The sequence below is a fragment of the Polyodon spathula genome, chromosome 12 (assembly GCF_017654505.1).
Source record: "Polyodon spathula isolate WHYD16114869_AA chromosome 12, ASM1765450v1, whole genome shotgun sequence".
Taxonomy (NCBI): domain Eukaryota; kingdom Metazoa; phylum Chordata; class Actinopteri; order Acipenseriformes; family Polyodontidae; genus Polyodon; species Polyodon spathula.
Genome location: NC_054545.1, coordinates 11,474,963 through 11,499,031, shown reverse-complemented (window position 1 = coordinate 11,499,031; position 24,069 = coordinate 11,474,963). Strand labels below are relative to the sequence as shown.

At 38.4% G+C, this 24,069-nt stretch overlaps 1 protein-coding gene across 1 annotated transcript in view; it reads left to right on the top strand.

Moving 5' to 3' along the window:
* Positions 1-23,306, top strand: part of LOC121324085 (neuroblast differentiation-associated protein AHNAK-like) — a 33,838-nt gene extending 10,532 nt beyond the window's left edge. The window contains exons 2-7 of the mRNA XM_041265548.1: positions 529-581; positions 1,341-1,445; positions 1,601-1,720; positions 2,545-2,701; positions 2,916-3,088; positions 3,608-23,306. Coding sequence (XP_041121482.1) covers positions 1,706-1,720; positions 2,545-2,701; positions 2,916-3,088; positions 3,608-22,306 — 19,044 coding nt within the window. The 5' untranslated portion in view covers positions 529-581; positions 1,341-1,445; positions 1,601-1,705 and the 3' untranslated portion in view covers positions 22,307-23,306. The remainder of the gene's footprint in view (positions 1-528; positions 582-1,340; positions 1,446-1,600; positions 1,721-2,544; positions 2,702-2,915; positions 3,089-3,607) is intronic.
* Positions 23,307-24,069: the final 763 nt, after the last annotated feature.

Genomic DNA, 24,069 nt, shown 5'->3' with positions numbered 1-24,069 from the left:
AACAAAGTTAAAAATAAAGCAACGTTTGGATAGAGGGACTTCACACAGCTTATTTCATCCAAGGCAGAGCTTTTATTTTTGCAAATATAATCACTCATGGCTGGTTTCAAAGAACCGATTAGCATTAATCTTGGTAAAGTAATCCAAGACTAATGCTGATCAGAGTCTGTGAAATCAGACAGCAATCAAAAAAGTGTAGTGAAGAAGATACTAGTCAAAACATTTGTCCACTTAGAATCTTGCTGGTAGCACGAAGAATTGGAATATTTACTAATATAGGAAAGTAACAGATCCAATAGGAAATTTGATAGACCTGGTCAGAGCCATCCCATGATATTGGAGGAGGGATCCACTTCATACTGTTTTCACATGTCACATCTAAAGGCACAATCTTTTGGATATTGCAATAATTGTCTGGGGCATCACTTTAAATTAAAATAATATTGACCTATTGATCTCCAACACTAAACAGTTAGGTAAAATATGAACTACCAAATTATTAATATAATTTGTTTCATTTTTTGAAAGGGTCTGGAAGAGAGCTGAAGGGACCTGAACTGGACAAAGAAGAAAATGAATCTGTAAGTGAAAAAACACTAATAAACAAAACAAATACCTAACCATCAGTTATTCCTAAATCCATAAAATTTGAAAAGGCTGGTTGATTCCCCTAAAACTAAAAGTGAACAGTAAAACTAACCGTTCAACCTCAGATTGTAAGCCTGGAAATTAATCTAAGCAGACACAACAAAGAATGATACAGAACACACATAAAGCCACACAACTTTAAGGACTGTTTTTGAAGAGTGTTAATACACATTTGCTTCAAACAGCACTTTGAAAAATGACTATAAACTAATAAAACCTCTCTAAAGCAGTTGGAAAAGATTGAATCTTTAAAACAAATCCTTAACAAATCATTCCTTAAAGTCATATGAACTAGGCCCAGCAAATATTATGATAAAAAAATGTACATTATATAAAGTGCAAGACCAGATTTGTGAACTAAAACAAAAAAAACATATGCATTCCACTGACTGACAAAAACCATACTGCTGAGGATTTTGTTTCAATCAGGTACTGTAATGTTATTTTTTTAAATCTGTATTGCATTTCCATAAATATAAACTAGCAAAAAAGAGCCAGGCATAAATGGTTTGGGGTTGTTAACTATAAATACTACAGCCAAAACCAAACAGCAGGCTTTTATGTATTTTGGTTAGAGTTAATTTACTGCATAAAGATATTACTTAAACCACACATGAATAAACAACACATTGTCTCAGGATTGTCTTTATTATATTGTTCTGTTTAAAAGACATAACCTGTATGGCTTGCAGGTTAATGAAGAATCACCAGAATTCATAGAAGGGGAAAGACCTCGTCCTCAAGGCTCCTCGCCAGTATATGAATACACAATCAAAGAGGAATACAGAGACAAACAGGTATCATGCAATGTTTACAATCCTAAATGCAAACCCTGAATGAAAAGCAGTAACAATGGGGAAAAAAATCACATTACAATAACGCAATTACTGCAACTATTTCCCTTTAGGAGACAGTGAACTTGAAAAACAGTGCTTATGTTTCTCATCTTCAGGTTGAGGAGGAAATAGATTCTACATGTCAGCAAAGTACAGACTATAAAAAAGGAAAAAGAAAAAGTGGACTTGGAGCATTCTTTGAAAAGCACTTCTCTGCAAAAATGAGTCAAACAGAGGTAAGTGTAACACCACAGGTCATCAGCATGATAGTTTTCTTTAAAAAAAAAAAAAAAAAAAAAAGAAAAGAAAAACACTTGTGTAGTGTACTATGTGATAAGCCTAGACGCATAATAATAAAAGGTTGTATAATAATTGTAGCTTTATTGAAAATGCTGCCCATACTTTTAAAAAATAAATTGTGTGCATATTTTAAGTTACAGACTGCCTCAGAATGCTGATAAGGAGATTTTTACTGATTAGTCCAGCTGTTTTGTTTTTTTTTTTTTTTTTTTTTGGAGAGAGCGAATCTATGTTACCTTTTTGTACTATAAATATCATAACACCTAACATCTCTCTCTCTCTGCCAGCACCAGAAATCACATGCTACCTACCAGACAAACAATATCCATCTTCTTTATCTTGTATTATTTATGTATTAACCAATGCTTTAAAATTGATTGAACCAGCAACCATATCATTGCTCTCCTGTTTTCTTGTGTTGAAAATATGTTGGTTCTTTTCTTGTTTTCCATACTTTAATTTGGGAGATGCTGGTGTTTTAAATACAATCTATGGATAAATGTTTCTTCTGCTTCCTGACTCCAGGATTTGAGGAAGAATGCATCCGTTTCTCTGTAGCATTGCATTTTAAATATTGATATATCTTGACTAAAAGCCATGGTTATTATCAGTCCTGACAAAGGGGACAGTTTTTTTTTAAATACAAAGGTGACTTTTTTTACTGCACTACTGTTGAAACTAATTTGGTAGCCAGTTTAACAGACAACAGAATATATTTTACATTTCATGTCATTTCTTTTCTCCCCCTCTTGTTTTCCAGGAATTTAGGCCTACAGATGAGTCAGATGAAATTGTACGAACCGAAGCTGGAGCATGTGCCAAGGCAATAGTTGTAAGTGGAGGAGGAAAGGAGGGTATATTCGTCGAGCAAATTAGGAAGGATACGCCCGAATCAAAGGTTCCGAGCATGAGAGAAGGTGCATGTTTTGTATCTTTCATCTGTAAAATCAATTATTTTACTGTTACAAGTAATTTAACATTTTCACAGTCCGCTTTCCTGTAAAAAAAAGAAATAAATAAAAAAGTAAAAACATGAATTATGTCATTTGTTAATTACAACAGTTTACTTCACCACTTTGTTCCTTCAAGGTTCATGCTTATTAATATTTTTAATTTTTATTTCAAATTTAGGTGATCAAATACTCAGTGCTACGATATATTTTGATGATGTCAAATATGAAGATGCCCTTAAGATCCTGGAACATGCTGGGCCCTATAAAACGCAATTCTGTCTGAAACGCAAGACCCCTGTTATAACAGACACTGACAGTTCAGCGACTGTGCAACAGCAGGATTTTGCTCAAGTAAGTTTAATCTGGTCATTAAAATAATCGAAAAATGTTGCTGGTAACTACCATATAGCTTTTAGAATGACCTTCTCCATTTTTTTTCTTCTCCTTTTTTTAATTGGTGTACTGTAACCAGTACTGTCAGTTTTAAACTATTCCGCTATCCATTATCAAGAAATAGTCAACTTGACAGTGACTTACCATAAATTCAGATTTGTCAGTGAGCTATTTGTCATTTTAAAATTTAGTACAAAACAAGTACTAATGCCAACAGAATACCACCGTAATGCCAACAGATTACCCCAGGGAAATTACCAAGGTGAGAATATGTTTGGTTTTTCAATTGTCACATCTTTTGTTAAACAACTACAGCTAAACTAAAACAGATATTTACCAAATTTAAAACCTTACACAAAGGTATGCATAGAAACAATTGGTTTAGAAGTTGTTGATGTTTAAAAGGCAAAACAAAATGTAGCTTTCGTTTTTTGTTATGCTATTGATGTCTATTTTCATGATATTTGACTCCTGTAGGGGGAAACAGACAAAACACTAAAAGGCACGTTTGAGGACCCTGAAGAAACAACTGTGGTAAGGGGCAGACCAAAAACAGTTAGAAGACAAGATGCCAGGATATCATGGCCTAAATTCTCATCATTTACCAAAGAAAAAATGATGCAGTTCAAAAGGTCCCACAGCACTTCAGAAGCAGAGGAGCATAAAAAGCTAGATATCAGTCTTTCTAACAGTGACAATGAGTCTCCTAATAAGTCTCAGGAACCTCTAAAAACTAAGAAAAAGCAGAAACTGAAGCAGCCAAGCCTAGGAATGAGGGGCCTAAGGAGCAAATCAGAGGATCAACACGATAAAGAAACCGTACCAGAAACTTCGGAACATTTGGAATTGATATGCAGATATCCTGAGGATGATATGTCCGAAGTGCAATCCTTAGAAGATGCTGACATCAGAAAAAGTGAAACAACACATATTTGTGGCTATGATTCAGATCAAAGAAGTGACACTGCAAGAATAAGAAATGAATATTCATTTTCAAATGTCACAGGCCCTGAAGTTGAAATCATCCAACACAAAACTGAACTCTATGAATTGGATAAAATGCTTAAAACAACTAATATTTACATGTGTGGACCAAAGCTGGATACAGATGTAGAACCCAGAGATGAACTTAAAACTAAAAGAACACCAGAAAAAAAGATAGAAAAGCCTAATCTCAGATCAGAACTAAAGGTAAATATCATGGGAAAAGAAAAAATCCAAGCCAGGGATCCAGAGATTCAATTTACTAAGCCCAAAACTGAGGAGTCCCACTCTTTTCGTACAACTAAAACGTTAATAAAATGTTATGAGGCAAAATTAGGAGTATCTACTGCTGCAATTCATGCAGAAAAAGGAAATATTCGGATGCCAAAAGAACAACATCGAAGAGAAAATATAGCTGCTGACAAGCCAAACTCTCACCCTAAAACAGGCAAACAAGAACCAATACTCACACCAGAGGATATCAAGGGACCTTATTTCGATTATGATCTGGAAAGCAAAGAAAGCAAGGAAGCTAGACAAAGCAATATTCCCCAAATACCAGGAACAGACATTAGAGGTCAACAGTTAGAAATGAGCATGCCAAATACAGAGAGACAAATCATACTAAATGAAGAACATGCTCCTAAGTTTGATGTTGATATCAACACTGAAAAAGTAGACATTTCTCTTCCAACATCTGGGGTAAGGGTTCCAAAAATAGAAGGCGGATTGAGCTTACCAAAAGCAGAAATCTCTCTTCCAAAGGCAGGCATTGATATACAGGGACCACAGCTTACCAAGCCACAGATAAATGTTTCAGCATCACAACCTGGTGTTGATCTTAAAGGTCCAGATATAGACATCAAAACACCTGAAGTAGCCTTTGATGTCAAGGGAAAAGTCGATGTAGAAGGGAAAGAAAAGAAGTTTAAATTGCCCAAAATTCCAGACTTTGATGTTTCACTCCCCAAGGTCAAAGGTCCTGACATTAAATTCAGTCTGCCCAAATCAGAGGCTGATATTTCATTACCTGAAAGTGTTGAAATCAAGGCTCCTGATGTGGAATTTGAAGCTCCATCTCTTGAGGGAGCTGTGGACTTTCCTACAATTGAAAAAGAGGCTGGGAAAGGAAAATTCAAGATGCCACAAATGAAAATACCTAAATTTGGAATTTCAACAACTGGGGTCAAGGCTCCAAAAATAGAAGGTGAACTGAGCTTGTCAAAAGCAGAAATCTCTCTTCCAAAGGCAGACATTGATATACAGGGACCACAGCTTAAAACAAGTGGAACTGGCATTGATCTGAACCTACCTAAGCCACAGATAAAGGTGTCTGCAGTACAAGCTGATGTTGAACTTAAAGGTCCAGATGTGGACATGAAAGCACCTGAGTTAGACATTGATATGAAGGGTAAAAGAATCCATGTAGAAGGGAAAGAAAGCAAGTTTAAATTGCCCAAAATGCCAGACTTTGATGTTTCACTCCCCAAGGTCAAAGGTCCTGACATTAAATTCAGTCTGCCCAAATCAGAGGCTGATATTTCATTACCTGAAAGTGTTGAAATCAAGGCTCCTGATGTGGAATTTGAAGCTCCATCTCTTGAGGGAGCTGTGGACTTTCCTACAATTGAAAAAGAGGCTGGGAAAGGAAAATTCAAGATGCCACAAATGAAAATACCTAAATTTGGAATTTCAACAACTGGGGTCAAGGCTCCAAAAATAGAAGGTGAACTGAGCTTGCCAAAAGCAGAAATCTCTCTTCCAAAGGCAGACATTGATATACAGGGACCACAGCTTAAAACAAGTGGAACTGGCATTGATCTGAACCTACCTAAGTCACAGATAAAGGTGTCTGCAGTACAAGCTGATGTTGAACTTAAAGGTCCAGATGTGGACATGAAAGCACCTGAGTTAGACATTGATATGAAGGGTAAAGGAATCCATGTAGAAGGGAAAGAAAGCAAGTTTAAATTGCCCAAAATGCCAGACTTTGATGTTTCACTCCCCAAGGTCAAAGGTCCTGACATTAAATTCAGTCTGCCCAAATCAGAGGCTGATATTTCATTACCTGAAAGTGTTGAAATCAAGGCTCCTGATGTGGAATTTGAAGCTCCATCTCTTGAGGGAGCTGTGGACTTTCCTACAATTGAAAAAGAGGCTGGGAAAGGAAAATTCAAGATGCCACAAATGAAAATACCTAAATTTGGAATTTCAACAACTGGGGTCAAGGCTCCAAAAATAGAAGGTGAACTGAGCTTGTCAAAAGCAGAAATCTCTCTTCCAAAGGCAGACATTGATATACAGGGACCACAGCTTAAAACAAGTGAAACTGGCATTGATCTGAACCTACCTAAGCCACAGATAAAGGTGTCTGCAGTACAAGCTGATGTTGAACTTAAAGGTCCAGATGTGGACATGAAAGCACCTGAGTTAGACATTGATATGAAGGGTAAAAGAATCCATGTAGAAGGGAAAGAAAGCAAGTTTAAATTGCCCAAAATGCCAGACTTTGATGTTTCACTCCCCAAGGTCAAAGGTCCTGACATTAAATTCAGTCTGCCCAAATCAGAGGCTGATATTTCATTACCTGAAAGTGTTGAAATCAAGGCTCCTGATGTGGAATTTGAAGCTCCATCTCCTGAGGGAGCTGTGGACTTTCCTACAGTTGAAAAAGAGGCTGGGAAAGGAAAATTCAAGATGCCACAAATGAAAATACCTAAATTTGGAATTTCAACAACTGGGGTCAAGGCTCCAAAAATAGAAGGTGAACTGAGCTTGCCAAAAGCAGAAATCTCTCTTCCAAAGGCAGACATTGATATACAGGGACCACAGCTTAAAACAAGTGGAACTGGCATTGATCTGAACCTACCTAAGCCACAGATAAAGGTGTCTGCAGTACAAGCTGATGTTGAACTTAAAGGTCCAGATGTGGACATGAAAGCACCCGAGTTAGACATTGATATGAAGGGTAAAGGAATCTATGTAGAAGGGAAAGAAAGCAAGTTTAAATTGCCCAAAATGCCAGACTTTGATGTTTCACTCCCCAAGGTCAAAGGTCCTGACATTAAATTCAGTCTGCCCAAATCAGAGGCTGATATTTCATTACCTGAAAGTGTTGAAATCAAGGCTCCTGATGTGGAATTTGAAGCTCCATCTCTTGAGGGAGCTGTGGACTTTCCTACAATTGAAAAAGAGGCTGGGAAAGGAAAATTCAAAATGCCACAAATGAAAATACCTAAATTTGGAATTTCAACAACTGGGGTCAAGGCTCCAAAAATAGAAGGTGAACTGAGCTTGTCAAAAGCAGAAATCTCTCTTCCAAAGGCAGACATTGATATAAAGGGACCAGAGCTTAAAGATGTAGAAGGGAAAGAAAGCAAGTTTAAAATGCCCAAAATGCCAGAGTTTGACATTTCCCTCCCCAAAGTCAAAGGTCCTGATGTTAAATTCAGTCGGCCCAAAGGAGAAATCGATATCTCTGCACCAAAAACAAAAGATGAGATTAAGGGACCAGAGATAGATATTGACGGTCCATCTGTAGAAGGAGCTGTGGACGTCCCTAAAATTGAAACAGACGGAGCTAAAGGAAAATTCAAAATGCCACACTTTAAAATGCCTACATTTGGCATGTCAACCTCTGGGGTGAAGACTCCTAAAGTAGAAGGTGAAGTAAAGTTGCCAAAAGCAGACATCTCTCTTCCAAAGACAGACATTGACTTAAAAGAACCACAGCTAACGTCATGTGAAACTGATATAGATCTGAACATTCCTAAACCTGAAATAAATGTGTCTGCATCACAACCTGCTGTTGATCTTACAGGTCCAGATATAGACATTAAAACACCTGAATTAGCCTTTGATGTCAAGGGAAAAGCCGATGTAGAAGGGAAGGAGAGCAAATTTAAAATGCCCAAAATGCCAGAGTTTGATATTTCTATCCCCAAAGTCAAAGGTCCTGACGTTAAATTCAGTCTGCCCAAAGGAGAAATCGATGTCTCTGCACCAAAAACAGAAGTTGAGCTTAAGGGACCAGAGATAGATATTGAAGGTCCATTTGTAGAAGGAGCTGTGGACATCCCTAAAATTGAAACAGAGGGAGGAAAAGGAAAATTCAAAATGCCACACTTTAAAATGCCTACATTTGGCATGTCAACATCTGGGGTGAAGACTCCTAAAGTAGAAGGCGAAGTAAAGTTGCCAAAAGCAGACATCTCTATTCCAAAGACAGACATTGACTTAAAAGGACCACAGCTAACATCAGGTGAAACTAATATAGATCTGAACCTTCCTAAACCTGAAATAAATGTGTCTGCCACACAACCTGCTGTTGATCTTACAGGTCCAGATATAGACATCAAAACACCTGAATTAGCCTTTGATGTCAAGGGAAAAGTCGATGTAGAAGGGAAAGAGAGCAAATTAAAAATGCCCAAAATGCCAGAGTTTGATATTTCTATCCCCAAAGTCAAAGGTCCTGACGTTAAATTCAGTCTGCCCAAAGGAGAAATTGATGCCTCTGCACCAAAAACAAAAGTTGAGCTTAAGGGACCAGAAATAGATATTGAAGGTCCATTTGTAGAAGGAGCTGTGGACATCCCTAAAATTGAAACAGAGGGAGGAAAAGGAAAATTCAAAATGCCACACTTTAAAATGCCTACATTTGGCATGTCAACATCTGGGGTGAAGACTCCTAAAGTAGAAGGTGAAGTAAAGTTGCCAAAAGCAGACATCTCTATTCCAAAGACAGACATTGACTTAAAAGGACCACAGCTAACATCAGGTGAAACTGATATAGATCTGAACCTTCCTAAACCTGAAATAAATGTGTCTGCATCACAACCTGCTGTTGATCTTACAGGTCCAGATATAGACATCAAAACACCTGAAGTAGCCTTTGATGTCAAGGGAAAAGTCGATGTAGAAGGGAAAGAGAGCAAATTTAAAATGCCCAAAATGCCAGAGTTTGATATTTCTATCCCCAAAGTCAAAGGTCCTGACGTTAAATTCAGTCTGCCCAAAGGAGAAATCGATGTCTCTGCACCAAAAACAGAAGTTGAGCTTAAGGTACCGGAGATAGATATTGAAGGTCCATCTGTAGAAGGAGCTGTGGACATCCCTAAAATTGAAACAGAGGGAGGAAAAGGAAAATTCAAAATGCCACACTTTAAAATGCCTACATTTGGCATGTCAACATCTGGGGTGAAGACTCCTAAAGTAGAAGGTGAAGTAAAGTTGCCAAAAGCAGACATCTCTATTCCAAAGACAGACATTGACTTAAAAGGACCACAGCTAACATCAGGTGAAACTAATATAGATCTGAACCTTCCTAAACCTGAAATAAATGTGTCTGCCACACAACCTGCTGTTGATCTTACAGGTCCAGATATAGACATCAAAACACCTGAATTAGCCTTTGATGTCAAGGGAAAAGTCGATGTAGAAGGGAAAGAGAGCAAATTTAAAATGCCCAAAATGCCAGAGTTTGATATTTCTATCCCCAAAGTCAAAGGTCCTGACGTTAAATTCAGTCTGCCCAAAGGAGAAATTGATGTCTCTGCACCAAAAACAGAAGTTGAGCTTAAGGTACCGGAGATAGATATTGAAGGTCCATCTGTAGAAGGAGCTGTGGACATCCCTAAAATTGAAACAGAGGGAGGAAAAGGAAAATTCAAAATGCCACACTTTAAAATGCCTACATTTGGCATGTCAACATCTGGGGTGAAGACTCCTAAAGTAGAAGGTGAAGTAAAGTTGCCAAAAGCAGACATCTCTATTCCAAAGACAGACATTGACTTAAAAGGACCACAGCTAACATCAGGTGAAACTGATATAGATCTGAACCTTCCTAAACCTGAAATAAATGTGTCTGCATCACAACCTGCTGTTGATCTTACAGGTCCAGATATAGACATCAAAACACCTGAATTAGCCTTTGATGTCAAGGGAAAAGTCGATGTAGAAGGGAAAGAGAGCAAATTTAAAATGCCCAAAATGCCAGAGTTTGATATTTCTATCCCCAAAGTCAAAGGTCCTGACGTTAAATTCAGTCTGCCCAAAGGAGAAATTGATGCCTCTGCACCAAAAACAGAAGTTGAGCTTAAGGGACCAGAGATAGATATTGAAGGTCCATTTGTAGAAGGAGCTGTGGACATCCCTAAAATTGAAACAGAGGGAGGAAAAGGAAAATTCAAAATGCCACACTTTAAAATGCCTACATTTGGCATGTCAACATCTGGGGTGAAGACTCCTAAAGTAGAAGGCGAAGTAAAGTTGCCAAAAGCAGACATCTCTATTCCAAAGACAGACATTGACTTAAAAGGACCACAGCTAACATCAGGTGAAACTGATATAGATCTGAACCTTCCTAAACCTGAAATAAATGTGTCTGCATCACAACCTGCTGTTGATCTTACAGGTCCAGATATAGACATCAAAACACCTGAATTAGCCTTTGATGTCAAGGGAAAAGTCGATGTAGAAGGGAAAGAGAGCAAATTTAAAATGCCCAAAATGCCAGAGTTTGATATTTCTATCCCCAAAGTCAAAGGTCCTGATGTTAAATTCAGTCTGCCCAAAGGAGAAATTGATGTCTCTGCACCAAAAACAGAAGTTGAGCTTAAGGTACCGGAGATAGATATTGAAGGTCCATCTGTAGAAGGAGCTGTGGACATCCCTAAAATTGAAACAGAGGGAGGAAAAGGAAAATTCAAAATGCCACACTTTAAAATGCCTACATTTGGCATGTCAACATCTGGGGTGAAGACTCCTAAAGTAGAAGGTGAAGTAAAGTTGCCAAAAGCAGACATCTCTATTCCAAAGACAGACATTGACTTAAAAGGACCACAGCTAACATCAGGTGAAACTGATATAGATCTGAACCTTCCTAAACCTGAAATAAATGTGTCTGCATCACAACCTGCTGTTGATCTTACAGGTCCAGATATAGACATCAAAACACCTGAATTAGCCTTTGATGTCAAGGGAAAAGTCGATGTAGAAGGGAAAGAGAGCAAATTTAAAATGCCCAAAATGCCAGAGTTTGATATTTCTATCCCCAAAGTCAAAGGTCCTGACATTAAATTCAGTCTGCCCAAAGGAGAAATTGATGTCTCTGCACCAAAAACAGAAGTTGAGCTTAAGGTACCGGAGATAGATATTGAAGGTCCATCTGTAGAAGGAGCTGTGGACATCCCTAAAATTGAAACAGAGGGAGGAAAAGGAAAATTCAAAATGCCACACTTTAAAATGCCTACATTTGGCATGTCAACATCTGGGGTGAAGACTCCTAAAGTAGAAGGTGAAGTAAAGTTGCCAAAAGCAGACATCTCTATTCCAAAGACAGACATTGACTTAAAAGGACCACAGCTAACATCAGGTGAAACTGATATAGATCTGAACCTTCCTAAACCTGAAATAAATGTGTCTGCATCACAACCTGCTGTTGATCTTACAGGTCCAGATATAGACATCAAAACACCTGAATTAGCCTTTGATGTCAAGGGAAAAGTCGATGTAGAAGGGAAAGAGAGCAAATTTAAAATGCCCAAAATGCCAGAGTTTGATATTTCTATCCCCAAAGTCAAAGGTCCTGACGTTAAATTCAGTCTGCCCAAAGGAGAAATTGATGCCTCTGCACCAAAAACAGAAGTTGAGCTTAAGGGACCAGAGATAGATATTGAAGGTCCATCTGTAGAAGGAGCTGTGGACATCCCTAAAATTGAAACAGAGGGAGGAAAAGGAAAATTCAAAATGCCACACTTTAAAATGCCTACATTTGGCATGTCAACATCTGGGGTGAAGACTCCTAAAGTAGAAGGCGAAGTAAAGTTGCCAAAAGCAGACATCTCTATTCCAAAGACAGACATTGACTTAAAAGGACCACAGCTAACATCAGGTGAAACTAATATAGATCTGAACCTTCCTAAACCTGAAATAAATGTGTCTGCCACACAACCTGCTGTTGATCTTACAGGTCCAGATATAGACATCAAAACACCTGAATTAGCCTTTGATGTCAAGGGAAAAGTCGATGTAGAAGGGAAAGAGAGCAAATTTAAAATGCCCAAAATGCCAGAGTTTGATATTTCTATCCCCAAAGTCAAAGGTCCTGACGTTAAATTCAGTCTGCCCAAAGGAGAAATTGATGTCTCTGCACCAAAAACAGAAGTTGAGCTTAAGGGACCGGAGATAGATATTGAAGGTCCATCTGTAGAAGGAGCTGTGGACATCCCTAAAATTGAAACAGAGGGAGGAAAAGGAAAATTCAAAATGCCACACTTTAAAATGCCTACATTTGGCATGTCAACATCTGGCGTGAAGACTCCTAAAGTAGAAGGTGAAGTAAAGTTGCCAAAAGCAGACATCTCTATTCCAAAGACAGACATTGACTTAAAAGGACCACAGCTAACATCAGGTGAAACTGATATAGATCTGAACCTTCCTAAACCTGAAATAAATGTGTCTGCATCACAACCTGCTGTTGATCTTACAGGTCCAGATATAGACATCAAAACACCTGAAGTAGCCTTTGATGTCAAGGGAAAAGTCGATGTAGAAGGGAAAGAGAGCAAATTTAAAATGCCCAAAATGCCAGAGTTTGATATTTCTATCCCCAAAGTCAAAGGTCCTGACGTTAAATTCAGTCTGCCCAAAGGAGAAATCGATGTCTCTGCACCAAAAACAGAAGTTGAGCTTAAGGTACCGGAGATAGATATTGAAGGTCCATCTGTAGAAGGAGCTGTGGACATCCCTAAAATTGAAACAGAGGGAGGAAAAGGAAAATTCAAAATGCCACACTTTAAAATGCCTACATTTGGCATGTCAACATCTGGGGTGAAGACTCCTAAAGTAGAAGGTGAAGTAAAGTTGCCAAAAGCAGACATCTCTATTCCAAAGACAGACATTGACTTAAAAGGACCACAGCTAACATCAGGTGAAACTGATATAGATCTGAACCTTCCTAAACCTGAAATAAATGTGTCTGCATCACAACCTGCTGTTGATCTTACAGGTCCAGATATAGACATCAAAACACCTGAAGTAGCCTTTGATGTCAAGGGAAAAGTCGATGTAGAAGGGAAAGAGAGCAAATTTAAAATGCCCAAAATGCCAGAGTTTGATATTTCTATCCCCAAAGTCAAAGGTCCTGACGTTAAATTCAGTCTGCCCAAAGGAGAAATTGATGCCTCTGCACCAAAAACAAAAGTTGAGCTTAAGGTACCGGAGATAGATATTGAAGGTCCATCTGTAGAAGGAGCTGTGGACATCCCTAAAATTGAAACAGAGGGAGGAAAAGGAAAATTCAAAATGCCACACTTTAAAATGCCTACATTTGGCATGTCAACATCTGGGGTGAAGACTCCTAAAGTAGAAGGTGAAGTAAAGTTGCCAAAAGCAGACATCTCTATTCCAAAGACAGACATTGACTTAAAAGGACCACAGCTAACATCAGGTGAAACTGATATAGATCTGAACCTTCCTAAACCTGAAATAAATGTGTCTGCATCACAACCTGCTGTTGATCTTACAGGTCCAGATATAGACATCAAAACACCTGAAGTAGCCTTTGATGTCAAGGGAAAAGTCGATGTAGAAGGGAAAGAGAGCAAATTTAAAATGCCCAAAATGCCAGAGTTTGATATTTCTATCCCCAAAGTCAAAGGTCCTGACGTTAAATTCAGTCTGCCCAAAGGAGAAATTGATGCCTCTGCACCAAAAACAGAAGTTGAGCTTAAGGGACCAGAGATAGATATTGACGGTCCATCTGTAGAAGGAGCTGTGGACATCCCTAAAATTGAAACAGAGGGAGGAAAAGGAAAATTCAAAATGCCACACTTTAAAATGCCTACATTTGGCATGTCAACATCTGGGGTGAAGACTCCTAAAGTAGAAGGTGAAGTAAAGTTGCCAAAAGCAGACATCTCTATTCCAAAGACAGACATTGACTTAAAAGGACCACAGCTAACATCAGGTGAAACTGATATAGATCTGAACCTTCCTAAACCTGAAATAAATGTGTCTGCATCACAACCTGCTGTTGATCTTACAGGTCCAGATATAGACATCAAAACACCTGAAGTAGCCTTTGATGTCAAGGGAAAAGTCGATGTAGAAGGGAAAGAGAGCAAATTTAAAATGCCCAAAATGCCAGAGTTTGATATTTCTATCCCCAAAGTCAAAGGTCCTGACGTTAAATTCAGTCTGCCCAAAGGAGAAATTGATGTCTCTGCACCAAAAACAGAAGTTGAGCTTAAGGGACCGGAGATAGATATTGAAGGTCCATCTGTAGAAGGAGCTGTGGACATCCCTAAAATTGAAACAGAGGGAGGAAAAGGAAAATTCAAAATGCCACACTTTAAAATGCCTACATTTGGCATGTCAACATCTGGGGTGAAGACTCCTAAAGTAGAAGGTGAAGTAAAGTTGCCAAAAGCAGACATCTCTATTCCAAAGACAGACATTGACTTAAAAGGACCACAGCTAACATCAGGTGAAACTAATATAGATCTGAACCTTCCTAAACCTGAAATAAATGTGTCTGCATCACAACCTGCTGTTGATCTTACAGGTCCAGATATAGACATCAAAACACCTGAAGTAGCCTTTGATGTCAAGGGAAAAGTCGATGTAGAAGGGAAAGAGAGCAAATTTAAAATGCCCAAAATGCCAGAGTTTGATATTTCTATCCCCAAAGTCAAAGGTCCTGACGTTAAATTCAGTCTGCCCAAAGGAGAAATTGATGCCTCTGCACCAAAAACAAAAGTTGAGCTTAAGGGACCAGAAATAGATATTGAAGGTCCATTTGTAGAAGGAGCTGTGGACATCCCTAAAATTGAAACAGAGGGAGGAAAAGGAAAATTCAAAATGCCACACTTTAAAATGCCTACATTTGGCATGTCAACATCTGGGGTGAAGACTCCTAAAGTAGAAGGTGAAGTAAAGTTGCCAAAAGCAGACATCTCTATTCCAAAGACAGACATTGACTTAAAAGGACCACAGCTAACATCAGGTGAAACTGATGTAGATCTTAACCTTCCTAAACCTGAAATAAATGTGTCTGCATCACAACCTGCTGTTGATCTTACAGGTCCAGATATAGACATCAAAACACCTGAAGTAGCCTTTGATGTCAAGGGAAAAGTCGATGTAGAAGGGAAAGAGAGCAAATTTAAAATGCCCAAAATGCCAGAGTTTGATATTTCTATCCCCAAAGTCAAAGGTCCTGACGTTAAATTCAGTCTGCCCAAAGGAGAAATCGATGTCTCTGCACCAAAAACAGAAGTTGAGCTTAAGGTACCGGAGATAGATATTGAAGGTCCATCTGTAGAAGGAGCTGTGGACATCCCTAAAATTGAAACAGAGGGAGGAAAAGGAAAATTCAAAATGCCACACTTTAAAATGCCTACATTTGGCATGTCAACATCTGGGGTGAAGACTCCTAAAGTAGAAGGTGAAGTAAAGTTGCCAAAAGCAGACATCTCTATTCCAAAGACAGACATTGACTTAAAAGAACCACAGCTAACATCAGGTGAAACTGATATAGATCTTAACCTTCCTAAACCTGAAATAAATGTGTCTGCAGCACAACCTGCTGTTGATCTTACAGGTCCAGATATAGACATCAAAACACCTGAATTAGCCTTTGATGTCAAGGGAAAAGTCAATGTAGAAGGGAAAGAGAGCAAATTTAAAATGCCCAAAATGCCAGAGTTTGATATTTCTCTCCCCAAAGTCAAAGGTCCTGACATTAAATTCAGTCTGCCCAAAGGAGAAATTGATGCCTCTGCACCAAAAGCAGAAGTTGAGCTTAAGGGACCAGAGATAGATATTGATGGTCCATCTGTAGAAGGAGCTGTGGACATCCCTAAAATTGAAACAGAGGGAGGAAAAGGAAAATTCAAAATGCCACACTTTAAAATGCCTACATTTGGCATGTCAACATCTGAGGTGAAGACTCCTAAAGTAGAAGGTGAAGTAAAGTTGCCAAAAGCAGACATCTCTATTCCAAAGACAGACATTGACTTAAAAGGACCACAGCTAACATCAGGTGAAACTGATGTAGATCTTAACCTTCCTAAACCTGAAATAAATGTGTCTGCATCACAACCTGCTGTTGATCTTACAGGTCCAGATATAGACATCAAAACACCTGAAGTAGCCTTTGATGTCAAGGGAAAAGTCGATGTAGAAGGGAAAGAGAGCAAATTTAAAATGCCCAAAATGCCAGAGTTTGATATTTCTATCCCCAAAGTCAAAGGTCCTGACGTTAAATTCAGTCTGCCCCAAGGAGAATTCGATGTCTCTGCACCAAAAGCAGAAGTTGAGCTTATGGGACCAGAGATAGATATTGACGGTCCATCTGTAGAAGGAGCTGTGGACATCCCTAAAATTGAAACAGAGGGAGGAAAAGGAAAATTCAAAATGCCACACTTTAAAATGCCTACATTTGGCATGTCAACATCTGGGGTGAAGACTCCTAAAGTAGAAGGGGAAGTAAAGTTGCCAAAAAAAGACATCTCTATTCCAAAGACAGACATTGACTTAAAAGGACCACAGCAAACATCAGGTGAAACTAATATAGATCTGAACCTTCCTAAACCTGAAATAAATGTGTCTGCAGCACAACCTGCTGTTGATCTTACAGGTCCAGATATAGACATCAAAACACCTGAATTAGCCTTTGATGTCAAGGGAAAAGTCAATGTAGAAGGGAAAGAGAGCAAATTTAAATTGCCAGACTTTGATATTTCTCTTCCCAAAGTTAAGGGTCCTGACATTAAATTCAGTCTGCCCAAAGGAGAAATTGATGCCTCTGCACCAAAAGCAGAAGTTGAGCTTAAGGGACCAGAGATAGATATTGATGGTCCATCTGTAGAAGGAGCTGTGGACATCCCTAAAATTGAAACAGAGGGAGGAAAAGGAAAATTCAAAATGCCACACTTTAAAATGCCTACATTTGGCATGTCAGCATCTGGGGTGAAGACTCCTAAAGCAGACGGGGAAGTAAAGTTGCCAAAAGTAGTCATCTCTATTCCAAAGACAGACATTGACTTAAAAGGACCACAGCTAACATCAGGTGAAACTGATGTAGATCTTAACCTTCCTAAACCTGAAATAAATGTGTCTGCAGCACAACCTGCTGTTGATCTTACAGGTCCAGATATAGACATCAAAACACCTGAAGTAGCCTTTGATGTCAAGGGAAAAGTCGATGTAGAAGGGAAAGAGAGCAAATTTAAAATGCCCAAAATGCCAGAGTTTGATATTTCTATCCCCAAAGTCAAAGGTCCTGACGTTAAATTCAGTCTGCCCAAAGGAGAAATTGATGCCTCTGCACCAAAAGCAGAAGTTGAGCTTAAGGGACCAGAGATAGATATTGACGGTCCATCTGTAGAAGGAGCTGTGGACATCCCTAAAATTGAAACAGAGGGAGGAAAAGGAAAATTCAAAATGCCACACTTTAAAATGCCTACATTTGGCATGTCAACATCTGGGGTGAAGACTCCTAAAGTAGAAGGGGAAGTAAAGTTGCCAAAAAAAGACATCTCTATTCCAAAGACAGACATTGACTTAAAAGGACCACAGCAAACATCAGGTGAAACTAATATAGATCTGAACCTTCCTAAACCTGAAATAAATGTGTCTGCATCACAACCTGCTGTTGATCTTACAGGTCCAGATATAGATATCAAAACACCTGAATTAGCCTTTGATGTCAAGGGAAAAGTCAATGTAGAAGGGAAAGAGAGCAAATTTAAATTGCCAGACTTTGATATTTCTCTTCCCAAAGTTAAGGGTCCTGACATTAAATTCAGTCTGCCCAAAGGAGAAATTGATGCCTCTGCACCAAAAACAAAAGTTGAGCTTAAGGTACCGGAGATAGATATTGAAGGTCCATCTGCAGAAGGAGCTGTGGACATCCCTAAAATTGAAACAGAGGGAGGAAAAGGAAAATTCAAAATGCCACACTTTAAAATGCCTACATTTGGCATGTCAACATCTGGGGTGAAGACTCCTAAAGTAGAAGGTGAAGTAAAGTTGCCAAAAGCAGACATCTCTATTCCAAAGACAGACATTGACTTAAAAGGACCACAGCTAACATCAGGTGAAACTAATATAGATCTGAACCTTCCTAAACCTGAAATAAATGTGTCTGCAGCACAACCTGCTGTTGATCTTACAGGTCCAGATATAGACATCAAAACACCTGAATTAGCCTTTGATGTCAAGGGAAAAGTCGATGTAGAAGGGAAAGAGAGCAAATTTAAAATGCCCAAAATGCCAGAGTTTGATATTTCTATCCCCAAAGTCAAAGGTCCTGACATTAAATTCAGTCAGCCCAAAGGAGAAATTGATGCCTCTGCACCAAAAACAGAAGTTGAGCTTAAGGTACCGGAGATAGATATTGAAGGTCCATCTGCAGAAGGAGCTGTGGACATCCCTAAAATTGAAACAGACGGAGGAAAAGGAAAATTCAAAATGCCACACTTTAAAATGCCTACATTTGGCATGTCAACATCTGGGGTGAAGACTCCTAAAGTAGAAGGTGAAGTAAAGTTGCCAAAAGCAGACATCTGTTTTCCAAAGGCAGGCCTTGACTTAAAAGGACCACAGCAAACATCAGGTGAAACTGACATGGATTTGAACCTTCCTAAACCTGAAATAAATGTGTCTGCAGCACAACCTGCTGTTGATCTTACAGGTCCAGATATAGACATCAAAACACCTGAATTAGCCTTTGGTGTCACGGGTAATGTCGATGTAGAAGGGAAAGATAGTAAATTTGTAATGCCCAAAATGCCAAAGTTTGATATTTCTCTTCCCAAAGTCAAAGGACCTGACATTAAATTCAATCTGCCCAAAAAAGAAATTGATGCCTCTGCACCAAAAAGAGAAGTTGAGCTTAAGGGACCAGAGATAGATTTTGAAGGTCCATCTGTAGAAGGAGCTGTGGACATCCCTAAAATTGAAACAGAGGGAGGAAAAGGAAAATTCAAAATGCCACACTTTAAAATGCCTACATTTGGCATGTCAACATCTGGGGTGAAGACTCCTAAAGTAGAAGGTGAAGTAAAGTTGCCAAAAGCAGACATCTGTTTTCCAAAGGCAGGCCTTGACTTAAAAGGACCACAGCAAACATCAGGTGAAACTGACATGGATTTGAACCTTCCTAAACCTGAAATAAATGTGTCTGCAGCACAACCTGCTGTTGATCTTACAGGTCCAGATATAGACATCAAAACACCTGAATTAGCCTTTGGTGTCACAGGTAATGTCGATGTAGAAGGGAAAGATAGTAAATTTGTAATGCCCAAAATGCCAAAGTTTGATATTTCTCTTCCCAAAGTCAAAGGACCTGACATTAAATTCAATCTGCCCAAAAAAGAAATTGATGCCTCTGCACCAAAAACAGAAGTTGAGCTTAAGGGACCAGAGATAGATTTTGAAGGTCCATCTGTAGAAGCAGCTGTGGACATCCCTAAAATTGAAACAGAGGGAGGAAAAGGAAAATTCAAAATGCCACTCTTTAAAATGCCTACATTTGTCATGTCAACATCTGCGGTGAAGACTCCTAAAGTAGAAGGCGAAGTAAAGTTACCAAAAGCAGACATCTCTATTCCAAAGACAGACATTGACTTAAAAGGACCACAGCTAACGTCAGGTGAAACTGATATAGATCTTAACCTTCCTAAACCTGAAATAAATGTGTCTGCATCACAACCTGCTGTTGATCTTGATGGTCCAGATGTAGACATCAAAACATCTGAATCAGCCTTTGGTGTCACGGGTAATGTCGACATAAAAGGGAAAGATAGCAAATTTAAAACGCCCAAAATGCCAGAGTTTAATATTTCTCTCCCCAAAGTCAAAAGTCCTGATTTTAAATTTACTATGCCCAAAGGAGAAAATGATGTCTCTGCACCAAAAACAGAAGTTGAGCTTAAGGGACCGGAGATAAATATTGAAGGTCCATCTGTAGAAGGAGCTGTGGGCATTCCTAAAATTGAAACAGACGGAGGAAAAGGAAAATTCAAAATGCCACGATTTAAAATGCCTACATTTTCAGTGTCACCATCTGGGGTTAAGGCTCCTAAAACTGAAGCTGGTGTAAGCTTGCAAAAAACAGACATCAAATTAAAAGGATCACAGCTCACATCAGGTGGAACTGACATCGATCTGAACCTGCCTAAACCTGAGATAAATATGTCACTAACTCAACCTGCTGTTGATCTTAAAGGTCCGGATGTAAATATCGAAGCACCAGCTTTAGGGGGTGACATCAAACATAAAGGAGTCAAGTTTGGACTTTCAAAGACAAATGTCAAATTTACTGAATTAGATTCAGATGTGAATTTACCTGAAGGAGATATATCGATTCCAAAAGTGGAATTAGATGTTAAAGGGTATGTGATGGAAATGAAAGATCAAAAAATGCAAACTCCACTTAAAGACAAAGAGATTGATGTTCAAGGGTCTCATAGCCCATTTAAACTACCAATGTTCAAAATGCCTAAGTTTGGTTTTCCTGGTCCTATAGTTAAATCAGGGACTCCTAATACAGATGCAGAAATCACAGTCCCTGAAATAGATGTTTCATTAGGCAAACCAGAAGCTGAATCCCTTAAAATGAACATTCAAGAGCCAATTGATAAGGCAAAAGAAGAAACCACAGACTGTGACTTTAAAATTGATGTTCCACTCTCAAAGGACAAGGGTTCTGAAATAGAGTGCAGCATATCAAAACCAGACTTTGATACAACTTTGCCAAAATCAGATGCAGGCGCCAAAGGACCACAGTTAAAGACATGTGAACTTTTACCAGAAAATGTTGAGGCTGATAAAAAAGATTCTCATCAAACATCAGACATCAAAATGGACTCAGGCGGGAAGCATACATTATCCAAAATACGCCTGCCAGGGTTTGGAGAATTGTTTAAAGGGCTAGATCTTGAATTTCATTTGCCTGGTTTAGATCCTGATGCTTCTTCACCAGAAATAGAGGAAGTAACTTTGCCAGGATCAGCAGCCAGAACTGCTCACGTTGAGGTAAATGATGGTACATCCAATGTCCTTGGAGAGGTGATTGTTGGAACACCTATAGTTCAAATTTCTCAGCACAGCACAAAAAATAAGCACAGCACAAAAAATAAGGAGAAGTCTGGTAAATTTACGTTTAGGTTTCCGAAGTTTACTGATTCTTCTGAAGAAAGCAACAAGACAGAAACAATAAGTGCTGCTGATGAATTAAAGACTTCTGAAACTACTGAAAAAAATGAAACCACGGCAAAAAGTGAAAAAAGTGGTTGGTTTACTTTTCCAAAACTAGGGCATTCCTCTCCTTCAAAAAAGACAAAGGATTCTGATAAAGAGAAGCTTGACACCCCTACTGAAGAGTTAAGTGGAAGCTTTTCTGCTGATGTTGATGTTGTTCAAGGAGATGTCAAATCAACTGAAAGCCTGCAGGGTGTTGGTTCCAGCATGGTTATTGAATCAGTTGCTACTCCTTCAAAAGTTACAGTGAGATACACAAAACCAGACATCTTGCTAGCTGACCGTGATGTGAAGGTTCCCAGTGATATTATTACATCAACAGCCAGAACAGAGTTAATTCTACTAGAACCAAAATTACCTGAAAAAATAAATACCGACGCTGTTCCCTCATCAGGAGATGAATCCCAACAGTGTGCTGTGACCAGTGCCACAACTGTGAAAGGGGATATAACAACACCGGGAAAAATCACAACCTTTAAGTCTTCCACACAAAAAGGCACACCTACCATTGAACATTCAACAGTTATCACTAAATCTCAAACAGAATGCAAATTACCTGTCGAAAAAGTTACTGTGAAACTGGGCTATGCACCTTGGTTGTCTGAAGAAACAACTAAAACAAGTTTTAATGTGCCCACAGGAAAGCGTGTCTCAGTTGAAAAGCATGTTGTGAAACAAAGATTTGGTGAGGAGAAGGAAACAGTTGTGATAACCAAAAGAATTCCGTCAGAGCAAGGGTGTACAGCTTCAGGAAAGGTGCTATCAGCGGAGGCAATTTCGTCAATCCAAAAGTTAAAAGACACAATGCACTCTGAAAAAATGAAGTTCTTTGAAACTTCAGAACTGCCTACAGCAGCATCAAGCAGTGATGCAACAGTAAAAAAAGAATCTCAAAAGAGTGTTACAAGCAAAGAGATGTAGGCACATGTTTAAAATGTTATTGTTTCCACCTGCCATTGCTTTGGACTTATTGCATCTCTATTACTGTTAAATTGTCTTATGGATTCATCTCTGCATACGTGTACGTATTTAAGGCTAGAGCTATGTTATAAAATGTCTAGTAATATACATTTAACATACTCCAGATTAACACATACTATACGTTTGTTTATTAGGTATGATTGACAATGCTATACCTGTTCTACATCTAGTACAATATCGCTGACCTGAGCTACTACACTATAAATTACACATATGATAATGTTAAACATACACTCCTTGCAAACATGTAAAGACCTGTACCCTAACATGAATCATGCAATATTGTATTGTGAACAATACAACACAACAGGTAAGGAAGTTCATTCGGTGTAGGGCTTAAGACTTTTATAAATAAAAAAAACAAAAAACAAAAAAACAAACATTAATATACAGTATATTATCATGGAGTTAAAAGATTCAGTTCATATAATCAGTTTAGATAAATGACATTCAAATTTTATTTGAGGATTTAAAAAAATCAAAAGCAATGGTTTATGAGGCTGGCTATGAAATTCTTTTCAAATGTATAAAGTGTGGAAAGATTTGGTGTAAATATACTGTATGCGTTATTTCTTGGGTTTACTTTATTGATAGAATCACAAGTTTATTTTTCTGCTTTATCTGTATTAATGCAATCAATATATTTGAAAATGAATATTCAATAAAATATATATTAAAAAAAAACTAAAATAGTAATCTGTGGGCTTATTGCATAAGACTGTGGACCATGTGAATGCATTTTAAGCTGTAACAGTTATTCATTTCAGAACTGAATAAATATATATATATGTACCATATAATTGCACAACAAGGTATATGGGCTTATATTTGGGTATACTCTGTTTTTTTCTGTGAAAATGCAATTACCGTACTTGTTTGGTTTTGTATGTTAACCCAAGATGTGGGAGCTAAGAGGTTTACAAAGTTGCATCACTATAGAACAGCATAGCTTGTAAAATTGATACAAAAAAAGATATTAAAGTCTATGAATTCCTAATAAATCTATTAATTTCTTGTCAGCTCTTTTTTATAAGTGCATAAAAGCATGTCCACTAAATGAGGCCAGCAGAGTTGAAAGATCATATTGTCACATAATACACTTACATATGAATTATTACAAAATATATTATGATTTTATTCTAAATTATCACCACATTTTTGTTTTCTAGGGCAGTCACTTAGGTGATTGAAACACTGTACTGTGTACTGCTGATGATGGTACTGAAATGTTTAGCATTGCATTTTTACATATATACTGATGTGACAGAGAGAGAATGAATCCTAGTCAACAATCTCCCTCCCGACCTGTGAGTGCATGGTATAACAGGAACAGTGTGCCTCGGACTGGATGGTTTGACAGTTCATTCCAAGGTCAGCTGGAATTCGACCATCCAGAAAGGGGGTGGAGCCACCATACCAGAAGTCATACCCTTAATGCAGTAGGGAATGTGTCAGACACGGATTGGAGGATATGTGATTAGACTCGCCACTGAAGGAGGAAGAAGTCTATAAAAGTTGTCAAGACATTCTGGGGCAAAGTTAAGAGCATCAATATAAAGGTAAGTGGCATCATCTGTTTCACCTTAGTTTACTAGAAAAAGTATTTTATATACCACGTGAAAAGCCTTAAAAATAGAGGAGGAGTAGTTGTTGTAGTATTAGAGGGAGTTGTAGTAGTTCATCTGCTGTGTGAACGTTAGCTC